The 17,172-nt window shown below is 65.9% G+C and overlaps 1 protein-coding gene across 18 annotated transcripts in view; it reads right to left on the reverse strand.

Annotated features, from left to right (window-relative positions):
* Window positions 1-17,172, reverse strand: part of BRSK2 (BR serine/threonine kinase 2) — a 60,826-nt gene that overhangs the window by 42,942 nt on the left and 712 nt on the right. For 11 of the 18 annotated variants that reach the window (XR_012001699.1, XR_012001697.1, XR_012001698.1 and 8 more), the window contains exon 1: window positions 16,520-16,751. The exons of 1 other annotated variant lie outside the window; for it this stretch is intronic. Coding sequence is in view for 13 of the 17 variants with exons in the window: in XM_072758773.1 (XP_072614874.1) it covers window positions 16,520-16,613 (94 nt within the window). In the remaining 4 variants the exon portion in view is untranslated. Of the gene's footprint in view, window positions 1-16,519; window positions 16,921-17,172 lie in introns of those variants that run through there. 6 more of the 18 variants (XM_072758761.1, XM_072758759.1, XM_072758758.1 and 3 more) reach the window with 3 other exon arrangements.

A 17,172-nucleotide genomic window follows, 5' to 3' on the forward strand; every position in this document is an offset into this window, starting at 1 on the left:
CTAAGCCCACGCTTTTTCTTTTTTGAACCTTGGTTTACATCTTAAAATCTGCTTCTCCGGCCGTGTGCCCTTGGCAGCGGCTCTCGAGGCATCGTGAAGGTGTATCCAACACAGACTCAAAAATGCTATAGTTCGTTTCTAGCAGGTGCACACCTGAGAGCCGCCGATGCCAACAGACAGCCGGGACGCCTCCCCCAATGGTCCTCACGCGCCTGCGTGCTCCGCCTCTGCAGCAGCCAGGGGCCTACCCCGCCTGCCTTGTTGGGCCTCCGCGTCTGCGGGATCAGCAAGTGTGTAGGAGAGCACCACGCGGAAAACCATGGGTCGGTCTCCCGAGTGACTCAGAGTGCGCAGGCTCCCCAGACCCCAAGGAAAGGCCAGGCGAGCTGGGGGGAGTCGGAGTCGGTCCTCTGACTGGCTCCTTGAGAAACACACCTATGCCACATTGTTCAAAACACCCAGAGGTGAGATGAGTAATCTCCACATGACACCCCCATGTGGGGGCTGCAGGCCGGCCTGAGCAGGAGGACGCGAGGACCCTCCTGAGAGCACCAGAGGACCTCCTGAAGGACCATCCCCAGCCTGGTTGGGGCACGAGGCCTGGGAGTGGGGGAGCCCGCCAGGCTCAAGGCAGAGTCACAGGGCCAGAGGAGCAAGATGCCAGCACCCCCAGCTCTGTCCTGCCCCTTCTGCCCAGCGCCCCCCACAAGTTGCCGGCCACCTCCTACGTGGGGCAGGCTCTAAAGCCCCTCTGGCCTGGGGCTGTGGGGTGTGGCCCCCATGATACCGCATCCACCCTCCAAGGGCTGCTGGCCTGGGACCAGTCCACCAGGATGTGTCGGGGACACTTGACTCCATCCCACACAAGCAGGGACCTGTGTGGGGCCACAGAAGGAGCTGGGTCATAGTGGACCAGGGGACCCACCCCCGCCCGGGCCATGGGGGAAACCGAGGGATGCCTGGGCAGGGCACTGTGAGTTCCCCAGAGCGTAAGGTCAGAGGGGGCTCGGGGTTGCCCCAGATGCCCAGGGTGCTGGGAAGGGCAGGGAGCCTGCAGCCTCCCCCCTGAGCTGAAGGACCCAGGCACATGGCTGGTGGGAAGAGAGTGGGGATCCCCTCTTCAGAGTCACTGGCTTGGTGCTGGGCGGTTGCCATGGCGACCACAGAGGCAGCTAAATTAACAGGGTATGTGATGCGATGAGACACCCCTGCCTCCCCATGCCCCCCGCAAGACAACCCCCCCACGACGAGCCACCCCCAGATAGCCACTCACCCGGGAGCCAGACACGAGGGCCTCTCCTTCCTGAGCCGCATGCCCCAGGCTGACATCTGGAGTGGAGCATCACTGTCCCTACCTCCGGGCCGGGGCTCCCCCAGAGGGCCCACCTGCCACCAGCATCCCCAAAGGGTGTCCACCTACTATGCACTCAGCTCTGGACCCCATGGGCATGAGCCCCAGGCGCTCAGAGACCTAAAGACCCAACTGAGAACCACGGGGCCCCTCTGCCTGGTGGAAGTCCGGGGGAAACGAGGGGGTGCCCACCACCTGGGACCCAGCTGGGCCCTGATGCCCCTCTGCCCACAGCCCTGTGGACAGGCGGGGGCAGGATGCCCCAGGGGACCCCCAGCCTTATCTAGGGGGCAGAAGGCTGTGAAACCATCAGTCCCAGGGTTACACTGGGTGAAGGGAGAGCAGATAGCTGGCCCCGCCCCTGCTGCCCCCCCTATGCCCCCCTGCCCAGAACCTGCGCCCTCTCCGTCCTGGGAAATCCGGGCGGAACAAGCCTTCGAAGGGGCAGGCGAGCAGGATCTGCGTCTCCCCTTCCAACGGTGGCAGACGACCGACCACAGGAGATTTTTACTAACTGGTTTTTCAACTCAATACTGTAAAATTAGCCCAGTGAAATATTTTGATTAAGCCCAGTAACAATTCAGAAATTCAATCTGGCAAATCGTGTTTTTTTTTTTTAAGCTACTGTCCTAGTTTTGGAAGCCTCAGGACCAGGGACTAATGATGGGGGTCACCTGCCAGTGCCTCAGGCTAGAGGCAGGTGGGGTGCAGAGGGCCTTGGAAAGAGGGTAGGCTGGCGGGGACCAGGTGGCAGAGGGCAAGGGCTGGGGCCTGGGGCTGGCACACAAGGGACCCTGCGTGCCAAGGTCACACCCGCCATGTGGACACCACGGCATGGCAGGAGGAAGCCCTGTTGGCAGCCAGCAGCACCTAGTCCACTCCAGGAACTGCGGAAGTGGGGTGGGGCAGGCAGCAGAGGGACAGGGGTGCGGTGGGCAGAGCACCTGAGTCAGTCCCTGAGTGCCAGGCAGGGGAGGAGGAGGGGGCGCCAGGAGAGGTGGGCAGCCGGCAGCCCAGGCTCTGGGGAGGGGGCCCAGCAGCACGCACAGACCTCAGCCAACCAGGCCCTCCCTCCGTGCCTTCTCCACACGGGCCAGCCCCTCTCCCGCCAGGCCCAGGGGCCCGCCCACCCTGGGGAGCCCAAGGCAGCCACCACCTGTCACTGCGCACACACACCCCCACTGCCTCTGGTGGCCAGCCACAGCTCCGTCCAACTCCCCACACACCTGCTAGGGCTGGGGGACCCTCGGGCACAGGGCCAGGCCCAGGGGTGCCCACAGGCTGCGCCAGGGCTGCAAATACTTCCTAGAAGCCACAGGACCTCCCCGATAAAGCAGGAGCTATGGGGGAGCCGGCACCAGAGGCTGGGCACCCTCCATCTGCCTGTGTCCCGGCTCCCACGAGCACCCTGGCTGCGTCCCCAGCCCTCATGACACAGAACACAGAGAAGCCACGTGCCTGTGGTCAGGCAGGTGCAGGCACGGCCCACCCGCCTGGCCCAGGAGGGCTGCCCAGTGTGGCCTTGGAGACACAGGGGTCCCGCAGCCCAGCAGGCTGGAGCAGAAGGAACGGGAGGGCAGATGGACCCCCAAGGGGCAGTGGGGCCTCCTGTCCCCCAAGTGGGACCAGTCTGTGGGGACGTCACAAGAAACTGAGTCAGTATGTGCAAGGGAGCAGAGTCCACGGAGCCGTTCTGCATGTGGTCAATTTGGGGTTTAGCATTAAAAAGAAAAAAAAAAACACCTGATCTGCACTTTAAAAGGTACCTGACATGGTTTCCCCAAACTAGGATGGTGTCGTGTCCCACTCTCCAGGGCCAACAAGCTTGTGCCCCCTCCCTGCTCATGGGATGGGTCACGTCCTCTTCCAGACTCCCTGGGAGACCAGTCCTGGCTCAGGGGTCCTGGGCCGGACCCGACAGCTCTACCTAGAAAAGGAGGCCAGGACGGAAGCCTACCACCCAGAACCCACCGGGTGCTGGCCTCACTCCACTGGACCAAGGCACAGATACCCCAGAGGAGCTGGGGGCGGATACAGGTGCTGGTGGCCTGTGCTCCCACGTGACACAGATGCCAGGGCATTAGGGCCGGGACGGGGACAAACGGGCCACCCCCACGTGGCCAAGGCTGGCCAGGGAACCTGGAGCTGGGCTTGGGCGAGCACAGAGGACCGGGATTCCCCCCAGGCCCCTCCGCCAGGAGGCAACCTCCATGGGGGCAAACCCAGACGTGCTCGGGTGCCCCGGGGGATGTGCTCCCCAGACAGACGGACAGCCAGCCGCGCACCCTGCCTTCAGTTCCTGCAGAGGTCGGGGAGCAGACCCGCGGCCCTCTGCCCTGCCCCCCGGCCAGCCAGGGTAGGGAACCCGGAGAGCCTGCCCATCCCCGGACGGGCTCTGCGAGGATGTAATCTCCGGCATGGGGTAATAATAGAATCTGCTTAGCAGGCAGTGGGCAGCTTGCTCCTTAGGAGAGAGAAAGGAGAGGCAAAGACCCGCCTGCCCACGCGTCACCCTCCCCGAGGCCCCGGAACATGCCCAACAGGCCCACCTGCCCAGAGTTGTCCCCGGTCACAGAGCGGGGGTGGGGGGGGAGGCCACCCTGCCACCTCTCCTCTCAGGGCTGGCCCTGGGGTGATGGGATCTGCTGCCCAGATGGCAAGAAGGGGCACAGGGTCCCAGGAAAAGAGCAGCCCCTTCCCTGACATGCCGCCGACAACCTGTGGCCCCCTGGCCCCAGGACCCCTGCTCGGCACCCCTGGGGCCAGCGCCCTGACCTCCTGAGCCCCGCCCGAGCCAGGCACTGTCCTACACGCCTCCCCCACCCCCACCAGCACCCACTGCCCAGGGCCCAGGGGCAGGCAAGGCACTCAACACACATACACACACACACACACGTACACATACCCATGTATTCTGTGCACTTGGAAACCTGCCAGTCAGTCTCCATGCAGGACCCCTGGGCCCTGGCCTGGTTTGTGAAGGGCCGTCCCCACACACAGGCCACCTGTCCTGAGGCCACACACGGCAGTGAACCCGACCTCACCCTGCGGCACAGGGCTTCCAGGCTCTGTGTCTCCCGACCCACAGGCAGGCCTGCCCCCCCCCTGCCCTGGGCTCCTGAGCAGACAGAGGAGGAGAGGCACAGGGCATCTTGCTCCCTAAACACCTGGTCCACACCCGCCCTGTGCCTGCTTGGAGCTGACGACCTCCCCTGCACACCCATGCTGTTTCGGGGGGCTGCTGGCCTCTGCTCTGGGGGCACCAAGAGAAGTGCCTCCACGGGAGGGGTCGGCTGGCCTGCAGCCCTCTAGTGTGCCAGGACTTTCCACAGCAGCAAGCCCCTGAGGCCCAGCATGGAACTGTGGAGCTGGCCAGTCGGGGCCTGGGGAGGGCCTATCCACAGCTGCCAGCCTTCGAGGGCAGGGGCCCTGGCTTCCCCCGGGGGTTCTTATGAGGCTCCTGAAGGGCCAGCCACACAGAGGCCAAGGATAAGGACATGTAGAGAGACCCACCGCCACCCCCTGAGGTCCTGCTGCAGAGCTAGATGGGCAGGACCCTGCTTGAGCCCCTGCGGCTGTGGCAGGGCTATCACCCAGGACTGTCACCTGGAGGCCACCAGCTGGGCTGACTCAGGATACTGCACATGCCTGGACACAAGGAGCAGTGAGTGAGACCCCCATGGCCAGCTGGCTCTGGCTTGTTCTCCCAGCCCTCAGCTGGATGTGCCCCTGCGTCCAATCCCCCTGCTGGGCATTGCCACCCCCACCCCTGCCCCAAGCCTGGCTCCCAACAGGGGGCGTCAGCACCATCATCCCGACAAGGAGGTGATCCTGGTAGTAATCTGTAGGCTGAGGCTGGCGTGGCCTGGGGTGGGGACTGGCTACCCTTCTGGGCCTCTGAACAGGGACAACAGTGACTGACCCCCCAAGCGACCCCTCTGGGCTCCACATACCACCCCTGCAGACACCAGGGCAGTACAGGGTGATGCAGAGCCCCAAGGTCAGAGGGCCCATGGCTAGCTGACCCCAAAGGCAAGCTGTGGAACAGCTGAGCACCCCGCGGGCAGAGGGACCCAGGAGGGGGAGGCCTGGATGTGGCCTGTCCCCACCTCCATGCGGACACTGAGGATGATGCATGCCCCACCCCTCCCCGGGCCAACAGCAAAGTGGAAATGAATCTGATGGGATACTCCCCTGAAGATCCTGGGCCACTGGTGCCACCTGGGGTCCTCTCCAGCCCCCACCACACCCCCGATACATGTGTTCCGCCAGCCAGGACAGCACAGCCCACGTGTACAGATGGCCTCGGTCACTCCGTGGCATCTGCTGGAGGATGTTCTATCTGTGCCACTTTATGATTAGTTATAAATCCCTTGGGATTTGGGGTTTAGAGTCAGCAAACCTCCAATCTGAGACAAGCCCTCCGCCTCTTTAGAGATAAGCCAGCATCAACCCCTCGCCATCCGCCAAGCCCAGCATCACTCCAACAACTGGAAACACTCCCTCCTCTGCCTCATTCTCAGCCTCTGCTGGGAGATGCCCACGCCCCACCCCCCAAGCCGGCTAGCCCAGGGTGGTGATCTTGGGACTGAGAGCCTGGCTTCCTGAATTCTACTCCATCCCCTGCTCCCCCTGCAGGGGCCAGCCCCAAGGAGGGGGCTGCAGGAGCTGACTGGGTGGGGACCTGGGCAGGGTGCACCATGGGCCAGGGAGGCAGGAACACGGGAGGCTGATACCTGACGCCTTCACACCCTCACATCTGTGACCCCAGGTGAAGGGCTCAAGCAGGCACAGCCCTGACCCCCAGCCCAGCGCCTCTGGCCACCCCAAGGCCGTCCACCAATGGTTCAGCGTCTCGCAGAAACTCCAGCACTTCATCCACCGTCAGGCCACAAGACCCCCTGTAACAGACCTCCGGGACTTCAGAGGGTGGCAGGGGTAATAACTGGCCAATGAAGACCAGCCTTCCTTCCCAAGGAACCTCAACGGTGTGGGGCATCCACACGCTCCAGAGCACCGGGCCAGGGGACTGGTCAAGGTCCACTGGGTTGCTCTGTACCCTCGCAGCACCGCCACCCCCACACACCTCCAAGGGAACCTGCCACTGGAGACACAAGGCAAATATCAGAGGGGGGCCAGGGGCTGCTCCGGGAAGTCACCAGGAATCAGCTCCAGAGCCAGAGAAGGCTCCATCATGCCCACAGCCTGGGAGGACCGGTGGCAATGACGGTCATGACCCTGTGAGGCCTCGGCCCTCCCCTTGCCCCTAGAGAGTCAGTGGCAGCTCCGGGAGACCTGGCCACCAGCTCCTTCTGCAGGGACAGGGGTTGGTGGGACCGGGGGCTGGGGTCTCCCCTGGGAGCCTCCACTGAGCAGGTCTAGCACCCAGGCGGCTTCCACCCCCCAGTGCTTGTCAGCACAGAGCCGTGCTGAGGCTGGGAGGCAGGTGCAGGAGCCTGCCAGACACCTGGACTCTTCCCACCGCTGCAGAGGTCTGAGGACACGCGGCCCCGCAGCCTCCCTCGGCCGGCGGAAGCTGCAAACTTCAGCACAGCCCCGCTGGACAGCTCCCCGCCCGCCGCCGGCCCTGCAGGACGGGCCCAGGGCGCCTTCTCCCAGTCCCAAGACCCCAGGGTCAGGGTGCGGCCAGCAAGCCCCCCACCCAGGCCAGGGGCACGACTGAGGGCTTGTGGCTGCTCCCCCCGGAGACTCAGGAAGGGGGGCGGGGTGGGGGGACTGCAGGCTGCAGGCATGGACCAGTCTGCCCACCCGCACCCCACCCCCCTTTGGGTCCCAGTGGTCCTGCAGGGGTCAGGCCATGCTCCGGGGATGGGGCTCACAGGGACTCCAGGCGGCCCATGCCGTGCACGGAGGTGGTGGGTTACCTCGACCCGGGTCCGATGGCCCAGCAGCACGGGCACGCACATTTGGGGAATACAGTAGTGCATACAACGTGAGCCCTGACTACGGGGCAGGAGGGGCATGACTGCCCCGAACAGCCCTAGCACCAGGCGGGGGTGGCAGGCGTCAGCTGCTCCTAGTGGGTCACATGTGGAAGGCACAGGCCAGGCATGCTAGCAGAGCAGCTCAGTGAGGACAGAGCTGGCACGTGGGCCTGCGGTGGGCAGGGCCGTGGCCACCCCGCCCGAGCTCTGACCACTGCACACACTGCTGTCCATCTGCCCTTCCAGCGTGCCCAAGGCCAGTAGGGAGTGCTCAAGCCGGCATGCAAGGAGAGGGCCACACGGCCTGGGGTGGGGTGCTGGTGTGGAGCTGGCCCAGAAGACACAAGGGGGGGGGCAGAAAGCGTAGCCCACACAGGGAGGGCACCTCTCTCCCCCACACTCCTGTGGCCGCCAGGGGCCTGGGAGGCAGGACCAGGGAGAACCCTGCATGACCCTACATGACCCTGCATGACCTGTGCTCCTCCAGATGCCTTAGCCCCACTGGGCCTGTCCCTCTGTGCCCACGGCAGGCAGGGAGGCTTCCGGCCAGGGCAGATCCATGGCCCCAGGCAGGGCTGAGCCGTGTTTTGCTGCCCCACCACCAGCACCAACCCTGGAGGGTTCGGGGGCCGGAGAATGCAGCCCAAGCTGCTGCCACACATGGACAGGACAGCTGCATGCGGCTCTCCTCACCTCTGGTCCCCTCCAGCATCAGCAGCACTATGGGGGCTCAGGAGTGCAGACCCTCACGGTTCTGGGCCCAGGGCCCCGTTGGCCTCCACACGCCCACTGCAGAGACCTGGCTGGCAGTGGAGGCTCAGCTTCCGAGAAGCAGCCACTTCAAGTTAAAAATCTCGCATCTGGCTGGATCTCTGCCGGTTTGGGGAATCGGTGCTAACTTCAGAGGCTGATTTGGTGCTGCGCTTTTAGAGTCTGTCAGACACACACACAAAATATTTAAACTGTGTCTGAGGCTTGCCTCCAAATAATGTGGGATAAGGGGTGGGTGTGGGGTGAAATGGGCCTCGTGTCGCTGAGGCTGGGGTGGGCTCTCGGGGTCGGGGGCCCTTGCCTTGACTTCTGCATCTAAGAATGCCCGTGTGTGGAAGCCCCAGCTGCAGCCCTGGGAGCCGGCGCAGGGCCCCACTGCAGGCAGGCCCCAGGGCAGAGGCAGCAGGACAGGGCATGCTGGTCCTGCAGGGCCCTGGGAAGGGACGGATCAGCCCCCCACAGCCCAGAGCTTCCAGGCTGGGGCAGCCAGCACTCCGAGGCCCCAAGACGGTGCCCTTGCTCCCTGCACCCCACAGCGTGGCACAGCTGCCCAGCCCGGCCTTGCCACAGTCCCCATCCTCTCTTCCCTAGAAGAGCTCCGTGAACATCACACCTGCCAAGGGGATGAGTAAACGCAGCAACGCCTCTGTCCCCATTTCTCCCCACAGTCCCCTGCCTGGGCCAGGGGCCCCCTCTGGCACCATGGCCAGCACGTGGCTGGAGGGGGACACTGGGCACAGTGGCCAAACCAGGCCCCCTGCCGAACCCCAAGCTGGCTGCGTCCCCCACCCAGTGTCACACACGAGGAGCACCGAGGACCTAAGGACACAGACGACAGACAACCCATGCAGTCACACGGGCCCCACAATGTGAGCTCTTCACTGAACACCCGGTGGGAACTCTGCTGACCCCGTGGACCCCGGACAGTCACAACACCCCACACCTTCTGGCTCCTGCAGGCAGGCAGGCCCTGACCCTTCCAGGCTCTCACACACCATGCCAGGAATGGATGCAGGAGGGAGGGACACAGGAGGGCCTCGGGGTCACACCGACAGCACACATCTCAGCAGTCCCAGGGCACCCGGGGCTCCTCAAACCCTGAAGGGCAAAGAGGCTAGAAAGTTCTGGGGTGCTGCCCATGGTACTGCTCAGTGAGGCTCCCAGGCAACACCCAGGCCCCTGGCCAGACAGTGTGTGTGTGTGGGGGGGGGCTTTGTCCGGCCTCTGCAGACCTGGCTCCCGACTGCCCCCCATCACCTGTGCCCTGGGCTCTAGCTTGAGGTCACTGTCACCACCCACGGAAGCTGGAAACGACAGCCCTGTCTGCTGCTGGCCCCCAGCTCCAGGCAGTGAGGGTCCCACCTCAGGGCTGCCTCCTCACCCCAGCCCTGCCTCACCCAGCGGCCACCTCTGTCTATCACTGTCCCACCTGGCTTGGCCCCCGTGGGAGGCCTCCTACCCAGGGAGACAGCTACCAGGGCTCAGGCGAGCTCTCAACCAGGCCAGGCTGGCCCAGGCCGGCCCCTCCGCTCTGGCCTCCGGTCCAGGCTGACGCTGGCCACGGGGAGGGACCCATGAGGTTCCCAGGTGGCCACCCCTAGCACCCAGGGCCACCACATGCGGCCTCCCCAACCCCCTTCCGTCCTGACCCTTGGCCTAAGCCCGTAGCTACCCAGTAGGTCCCCGAGCCAAACCACCCCTCACAGATGCCACATTCCTGGCCAGGCAGCCTCCTGCCACCCCCGCAGACCGCCCGCGGCGGTGACACGGAGCCGCAGCCTGACGTGTCCCGGCTCCTGCTGCGTCACTCAGGCCACACAGGCGCTGTGTGGGCTGCCTCCCACCTCCACCCTGGGACCAAGGAGGCCAGCGTGGGCAGCAACGGTGGGGTGGCCCGAGTCCCAGGGACCCTCAGTCCACCAGCCCCCAGCCCAGAGCCAGCAGGCCCCGGGCATCTCCCGTCCCCCATGGTCAGGCTCACTGGGAGGGCCTGCAGGAAGCCAGGGTGGGGGGTCGGCCTCAGGCCCCTGTGTGGACAGGGATGTGGTGACCACCTGGGGAAGCAGCTCTGTCCTCACCAGGCTGGCACCCCCGGGATGTCACGTGCTGCTCCACAGCTTCAGGACCCTTGAGATCCACCCGGAGGCACTGCTGTCCCGGGGCACAGTGAGGAAACCGCCGGGAAGGACAGCCGTGGGGCCATGGGGAGCACTGCTGGCTCCAGAACACTGGTCCCTCAGAGGCTGCAGAACAAGGCCTGGGCCACCTCTCGGCTGGGGCCCAGCACAATCCCTGCTTTGTCCCTGCGACCTCTGTCCCAGCCCAGCCTCCATCTTGTCCAGCATCCGAGGCAGCTGGCCCGGGGCAGCCCTGACTAGCTGGCCGGCACCCCCAGGGCAAGGCCTCGGGGAGGGCACGGACAGCTTGGCCATCCCTGGCCTGGCTCACGGGCCCTCCCCCCACTGGGCCTGGGGCTGAGCCGACCTGGCACCGGGGAAGGGCCCGTCAGAGTGGCCATCAGGAGACACCAGCCCTCCCCACATCTGAGAGGACTTTCTGTAGAGTCCTGATGAGCCCTGGGGGTCCCTGCTGTCCAGAGACCCCAGATAGGACCTAATGGATGTGGACCTGCTGTCCTCCTGCCAGAGAGTGGCCACAAGAGATGAGCCCCTCCCAGTGACCTCAGAAGCTGCAGGAAACCCTGCCCTGGAGGCCTGGCTCCAAGTCCATCAGCCACTGAGCTCCAGACTCCAGACTGTTCCTGGCCTGGGGTCCAGGCCCAGAGCCACTCCATGCAGTTCCAAGATGGCCACAAAGCCCTCTGGGCACCCCCTGCACACCTAGAGAGATCAGCCAAGATGGGAGCCCATGGGGCCACAGCAAGCCTCCTCTGATGGCACAAGTGCCCTGTGATGCCCACTGCACAGCAACAGGCCGCCAGAAAGTGCCAGCACTCCCCGGCCACAAGGATGCTGTCCACCGGAGGTGGGCATGGGCGGGTGGGGGTTCTGGGGCCTGGGGAGCTCCAGGCACAGCCACACACCAGGGTGGCCACAGCGGTCACTGCCTCCTCCCCCAGCACAGCCACTTGATTTCAGAGCAGCCACCTCCTCCCAAGATCCCCAAAAAGCCAGCTCTGAGTCCCATGGCCTTGAAGGCACAGGTGTTCTCCAAACCGAAGCACCAGGTAACCAGGAAGGTGCCCTGACTGCTCCCGGGCAGCACCAGTCACAGAGCCACATCTTCAGGCAGCACCGCTCAGCATCTGGCCTCTGACCTGGGAGGGCTTCGGGCATGTTGAAGGTGCCAGGCACGGGGCAGGGCCGATGCTCAGGCAGAGAGGAACAGACAGTGCGTATTCAGGCCCTGGGGTCACTCCACAAACACCTGTGAAAACCAGAGAAGCAGGCCTCCTGGTGGGGCCCAGGCCAGGCTGGCTTTCTGGCACAACCCACTTGCAGCCTTACAAAGTCCTTAAGGGGGCTGCTCCGGGCAGGGGCGGGTGGGCGGACAGGGCAGCATAGGGAGCCAGCCCTGGAGGCCCTGGGCCCACACGCTTCACCAGAGGGGATCAGGATGCTCCTGGCCACTGTCAGGCAGGCTAGGAATGGGGCAGGACCTGGAGGCCCTCACCTCACTGCTCCTCTACCCCAAACACCATCCTGGGTGGCTGTCACCCCACAGCCTTCCGCAAGGATCTACTCTGGCCTTGCCTCTGCACTTGCAGCTGGGAGCACCCGATGCTCAGGTGGCTCTAGAGACAACCTGGCACCTGGGCACACTGGGGCCTGGGAGTGGCAGGCGCTGGCTTCAACACTTCTTGCGGGAAACAGCGGGAGCTGGCCTGGCAATGCCTGCTTTCCCCTTCGTGCTCCTGCCCATCTGTGCCCTCTGCCTGGCATGTCCTTCCTGCTACACTGGGCTCCCCAGTCCCTGCAGAGCCGTCACTGCTGCCGTGGGGAGACAGGCAGGACCCGTGAAAACTCAGAGGTGCTCAGAGCGTCGGCTGACCATAGTGGGCAGGGGACGCTCTGAGGCCAGGGTCCTAGGCCTCTGGCCGCCCCCAGCACCCTGCCCTTTACCTATGGGAAACAGCCCATGACCCCAGAAACCTCCACACTGAGCTGCCTTCCATCAGCGGGGACAGGCCCCCAGGGACAGTTCCTGGTCCAAGCCAGGGGCTTCCCGGAGCAGAGCCTGACTGGGGTCGGGGGTGGGGGGTGTCTGTCCCAGTAGGTCGCTGCTGGGACACCAGCTGATGACGCATAAGCCCTTCTGACAGCTCCAGGGGGAGCTGGGGGAGGCAAGGTGGGGGCTCCCCACAGGTCCCTAGAGCTCTGCCCAAAACTACTTGAGAATAGGGTCCTGTTACTCTGAACTTTTAAACAGGGTCTGTGTCGTGAGCAGATGGGCTTTACCTCCCACCCCCAAGGAGCTCTGCCCTTGACCAGAGCACTGGGCACTGAGCCTGCTTCCTGGCTCGAAGCCAGGCTAGACAGCAGAGGCAAGCCTGCTGCACTGAGGGCGGAGGCTCCCGGGGATGGGAGCGGACGGCCCTCAGACATAGTAGCCAGCACATGTGGCCAGAGGAGGCCCACCCCACTCCCCACTTGGCATTCCTTCCCTCTGCTGTGGCCGCACCCCTTCTCTGGGCCTCGGCCCCCAGTAGCCCCCCAGGGCAGACCTCAGACAGCCCCCCCCCCCCCCAGGGCCCAGGCCCTGCAGCCTCTCGCTGGCTCTCAAGCTGCCTTCTGCCCAACTTTCTAAAACCAAATACGCGCTCCATGCCCCAGGAGCCTCCCCTTCCACTCTTGCGTCTGGCTCTGGGCCCCCAACTGCTCCAGCTCTGGACCGTGGATCACTATGGGTTGGCCTGTCTCCCCCTCCCTCACCTGTCCCATCTTTGCTGGCTTCCCCTACCTCAGGACTCCCCTCCAGCCTGCCTGACACCAGCACCCCACAGGGACTCTCCTAAGATCCCTGGAGGACTCACAGGTACACAGCCAGGCTCCACCCCTGGCCCACCCAGCAGTCTTCAAGCCCGTCCAGGTGAGCTGCCCAGGAGCCCCTCAGCCCTACCTTCTCTCATGGGCTGGCCTGACCCTTCATCTGAATGCCCTGCCCCAGCTCCCTCCTCCTCAATCCCACCCACAGACAAAGGGCTTCTGAGAGCTCCACACCTTGCTGTGCCCCCACCCCTGAAAACAGCACACAGGGCCTGCTGCCCTCCACCTCCTCCTCCCATGGGGTCCTCTGGGCTCATAGAAGCTGAGCCCCGTCCATATGTGCTGAGTTCTGGTAGGGGCAGGTCCTCCCGGCTCCATGTCCTGATAGGGCTAGAGGGACACAGACTGGAAGGCCACCCAGCGTACGCCACACATCCTCCTAGAACTGCTCAGGCCTCCCCCGTACCCACTGGAGCTGCCTGCTGCCCCCCAGCTGAAGAGGCCTTTCCTGCATCAGGGATAGGACAGAGCCTTGGCAGTGGACTCTACCCCATGCAGGGTCGCCTGGCCCCCTACAGGTCCTGAAGACCTCTCCCCCTACCTGAAAACATGACAGTGGCTGGGACCCAGGCCTCCCCAGGGCTGCCTACACAGGTGACCCTAGGATGCTGAGGGCTGCCGTGCAGAAATGCCCAGCCAAAAGGAAGATGACCTTGAAGCCACAGCCACAGTAGTCCCGGAAGAAGCAGCCTAACACCGAGTGACAACCCGCTTGCTGAGCCCAACACCACACAAGCAAGAAAGAAGCACCCGCCACTGAAAAGACTCAATAAAAAAGGCAAGCAGGACCCTACAGCCACCAGAGCGGCATCGGGCTGGGTGGAGGGGGATGCTCTGGCCACACCTGCACTCCACACTGGGCAGCAGCCCCCCATCCCCACATCTGGCATCTTGGGGGCAGAGCCCACCTCCCAGCAGGCTGTGGCTCAGGACACACCAGCTGGGGTGCCCGGAGCACATGGGCTGAGAGGCCCAGTGGCCACCCAGGACTCCCTGCCCGCCGCAGCTTCCCTGTTCCAGGACCTGGGCAGAGCGCAAGTGAAGAACAGGGAGGGCCCAGGCACGCTGTCATCCAGAGAGGGAGGCAGCACTGCGAAGTGCATTCTTCCGCTGAGGTCTCCTGGCAGAGAGCCTAGCCCCAGATAAGGTCAGACGTTTATCTCCGGAGCAAAAGGACAGGCCTGAGAAACTGCAACTCTCTTGGCATCTGATGCCGAAGACCAGTCAGCAAGCCGGGTGGCCAGGCCTGGTACCCCCACGCCTCAAGGCCCCGCATCCACCAGACTCCAGCTGGCCCTCCAACCGAGGGGACAGAGACAGGGGCACAGCCCCCCCCCCCCCCCGCCCCCAGCCCTCCTGGGAAGCCAGCACCCGATGAAGCCAGAAGGAATGTGGGATGGACAGAACCTACCCCCCCCCCGGGGAGGGGGCCTCAGCTAGACCAAAGCAGACTCCCCTCAAAGGGCAGAGGGACCCGAGGAAGAAGGCTGCTGGCTCCATGTGCCACTTGGAGCTACTCCTAAACATCACATGGCAACGTGTTGTTGACACACACGCGCGGCATATCCTTTTGTATTCATTACTGTTAATTACAGTGGAAACCTCCTGTAATTAACTGTACAACAGTATAACTCGATGAAGAGTACGGAGACCAGCCCCTGCGCACGGAGGCCGGCGAGCGCGGCGCACGTATAATTCATTGCTGTCACCACTCACACGGACGACGTTTCCTTATAATCACATTTTATTGGTACGATAATTAGATTATTTCACTGCTTCCCACATTCTGCTGCCCCAGGTCCCTCCCCCACTGAGGATTTCACCAACTACAGTCATTCCTCGCAGGAAACATGCATATTTTGAACTCAGATGAACACTGGCTGTCTGCCACCTCCTCCTTGAACCCGGGACACTGCACCCCACTCCCAACGGCGCTGCCCTACCAGCAGAGGCCCCTCGGGGCCTGAGCAGTAGGCACAGAGGCTGTCCACTCAGAGTGCAAGAGGGACAGCTCCCCACCCCCCCAAGTCCCGTCACAGCCACTGCCTCAGGGTCTGGACCACCTGCCTCCCTGACACCACCTCTAGCTCCACCTCTGTGCCGCCCAGGGGGCTTGGGCAGGGCCTGCAGCCTCCCAGCCAGAGCAGCTCCCCCCTGGGCCCCCACCCTGCACCAGTGGGGTGGGATCAGCACGGCTGCACCCTCCTCCTCCCCTCGACCCTCCCCTTCTGGCCTGGGGTCTGAGGAACTTCCCAAAGAGACAGGAGGAAGCAGTCAGGCCCAGCGGACCTCTGGGCTGCTAGGAGAGGCCCATCCTGGGAGAAGAAAGAAAATGGCTGAGCCCAGCCTCCCACAAAGCCACTCTGTGAACGCCTGGCCAGCTGGATGCGGGGACCTAGCCTGATTACCAGAAAGACAGCCGGGACCAGCCGGGGAGCCCCCTCCTCCCACAGGCTGGGGTTTGGGGATCCAGGGCCTGAGATCCGGGATCCGGCCAGGACCAGCCTTCCCGTCCCTCCCCTGGGGCAGTGCAGTGTCGCAGACAGCGCGCACGGAGGCTAAGAGGAGTGCCAGGCGCTGTCCAGCCCGGCGAGCCGCCTGGGGACTCTCCCACTCCCACCGAGCGGGAAGGTCCCAGTCGGGCCAAGGGGCCTGATCCGTCCGCTAGACGCGCGGGCCGCCTCCCTGCCCGCCTGCCCGCCTGCCCGCCGCCGGGCCTTGGGGGTCGCGGCCGGGGGCGCGCGGCCCGGGGCGCAGCTGCTCGGGCAGCACGCCTATTAGCGCGGCCGCGGCAGACGGCAGATGGGCGCCCGCCCGGCCCCCTCCTCCCGCGGCACAATGGGCCCGGTCGCTCCGGCGCACAATGCGGCCGCGGCCGCGCACCTGCAGCCGGAGCCGAGGGGCGCTGGCCCGGCCCGGCCCGTGCGCCCCCGTCCGCGCCGCGTGTCCTTGGGCCGCGCCCGGCCGACCGCAGCCGCGCGGCCTGCGGGCTCCTCCGCGGGACCCGGCGCCCAGCCGCCCATTGTTCGCGACCGCGGGCCGGAGCCGCGGGCCGGGCCTCCAGCTCCCCGCTCGGGACGACCTCCTTCCGGGCCTCCCCCCGCCCCCGCCCCCGCCCCCGCCCCGGCGCGCAGTCAGCACGGCCTCCCCGGCGGCGGGCCTGCGCGCCCCTGCGCCCCTGCGCCCCTGCGCCCCTGCGCCTCCGCGGCGCCCGGTCCCCATCCCTGTCCCCAGCCCCCCCGGCGTCCCCGGGCCCCCGGCTGCCCCCGCCCTCGTGTCCCCGGGCCCCATGGACCCCGGGTCTCCCAGAAAGCCCCTGTCCCCCCGGAGCCCTGGTCTCTCCGGCCCCGTTCTCCATCGGCGTCCCCGGGCCCCTCGGTGCCCCCCCGTGCCCCGTGTCGCCTCGGAGCCCCCCAGCCCCCCGCGCCCCCCCGGCCCGCACGCACCTGTCTGCCCCTTGCCCAGCGTCTTCTCCAGCCGGTACGGCCCCACATACTGCGCGTGCTGCGCCCCGCCGCCGTCCTTCCCCGTCGATGTCATCGCTCCCGGGCCCGGCGCCGGCGAGGTGGGAGCCCCGGGCGGGCGGGCGGCGGCGGCAGGGAGGGGCCGCGTCCGTCCGCGTCCGTCCGTCCGTCCGTCCGCGCGTCCGTGCGCTGGGCCGGGTCGGCGGCGCCCGGGCGGGCCGCGCTCGCTCCGCGCCCCCCGCGCCTCCCCGCGCCGCCGCCCCCCGCGCCCGGCTCCGCTGCGGCCCGGCCCGCGGCTCTGCCTCGGCTCTCGGAGAGGACCGGGCGGGCGGGGGCACCAGGCTTCCACCGCCGCCGCCGCCGCCGCCGCCGAGGCCCGCGCCCCGCGCCCCGCGCCCCCGGCGCACGCCCGTCCGTCAGTCCGCGGCCGCGCAGCCCAGCCGAGCCGAGCCGCCGGGCCGAGTCGAGCCGCCGAGCTGAGCCGAGCCGAGCCGAGCGGCCGAGCCGAGCCGAGCCGAGCCGAACGGCCGGGCCGAGCCGAGCCGAGCCGAGCTTAGCGGCCGAGCCGAGCCGAGCCCGAACGAGCGCAGCCGCCTGCAGCGGGGGCGGCGAGTGGCTCCCGCGCCCGCCGATCA

The sequence above is a fragment of the Vulpes vulpes genome, chromosome 5 (assembly GCF_048418805.1).
Source record: "Vulpes vulpes isolate BD-2025 chromosome 5, VulVul3, whole genome shotgun sequence".
Classification (NCBI taxonomy): Eukaryota; Metazoa; Chordata; class Mammalia; order Carnivora; family Canidae; genus Vulpes; species Vulpes vulpes.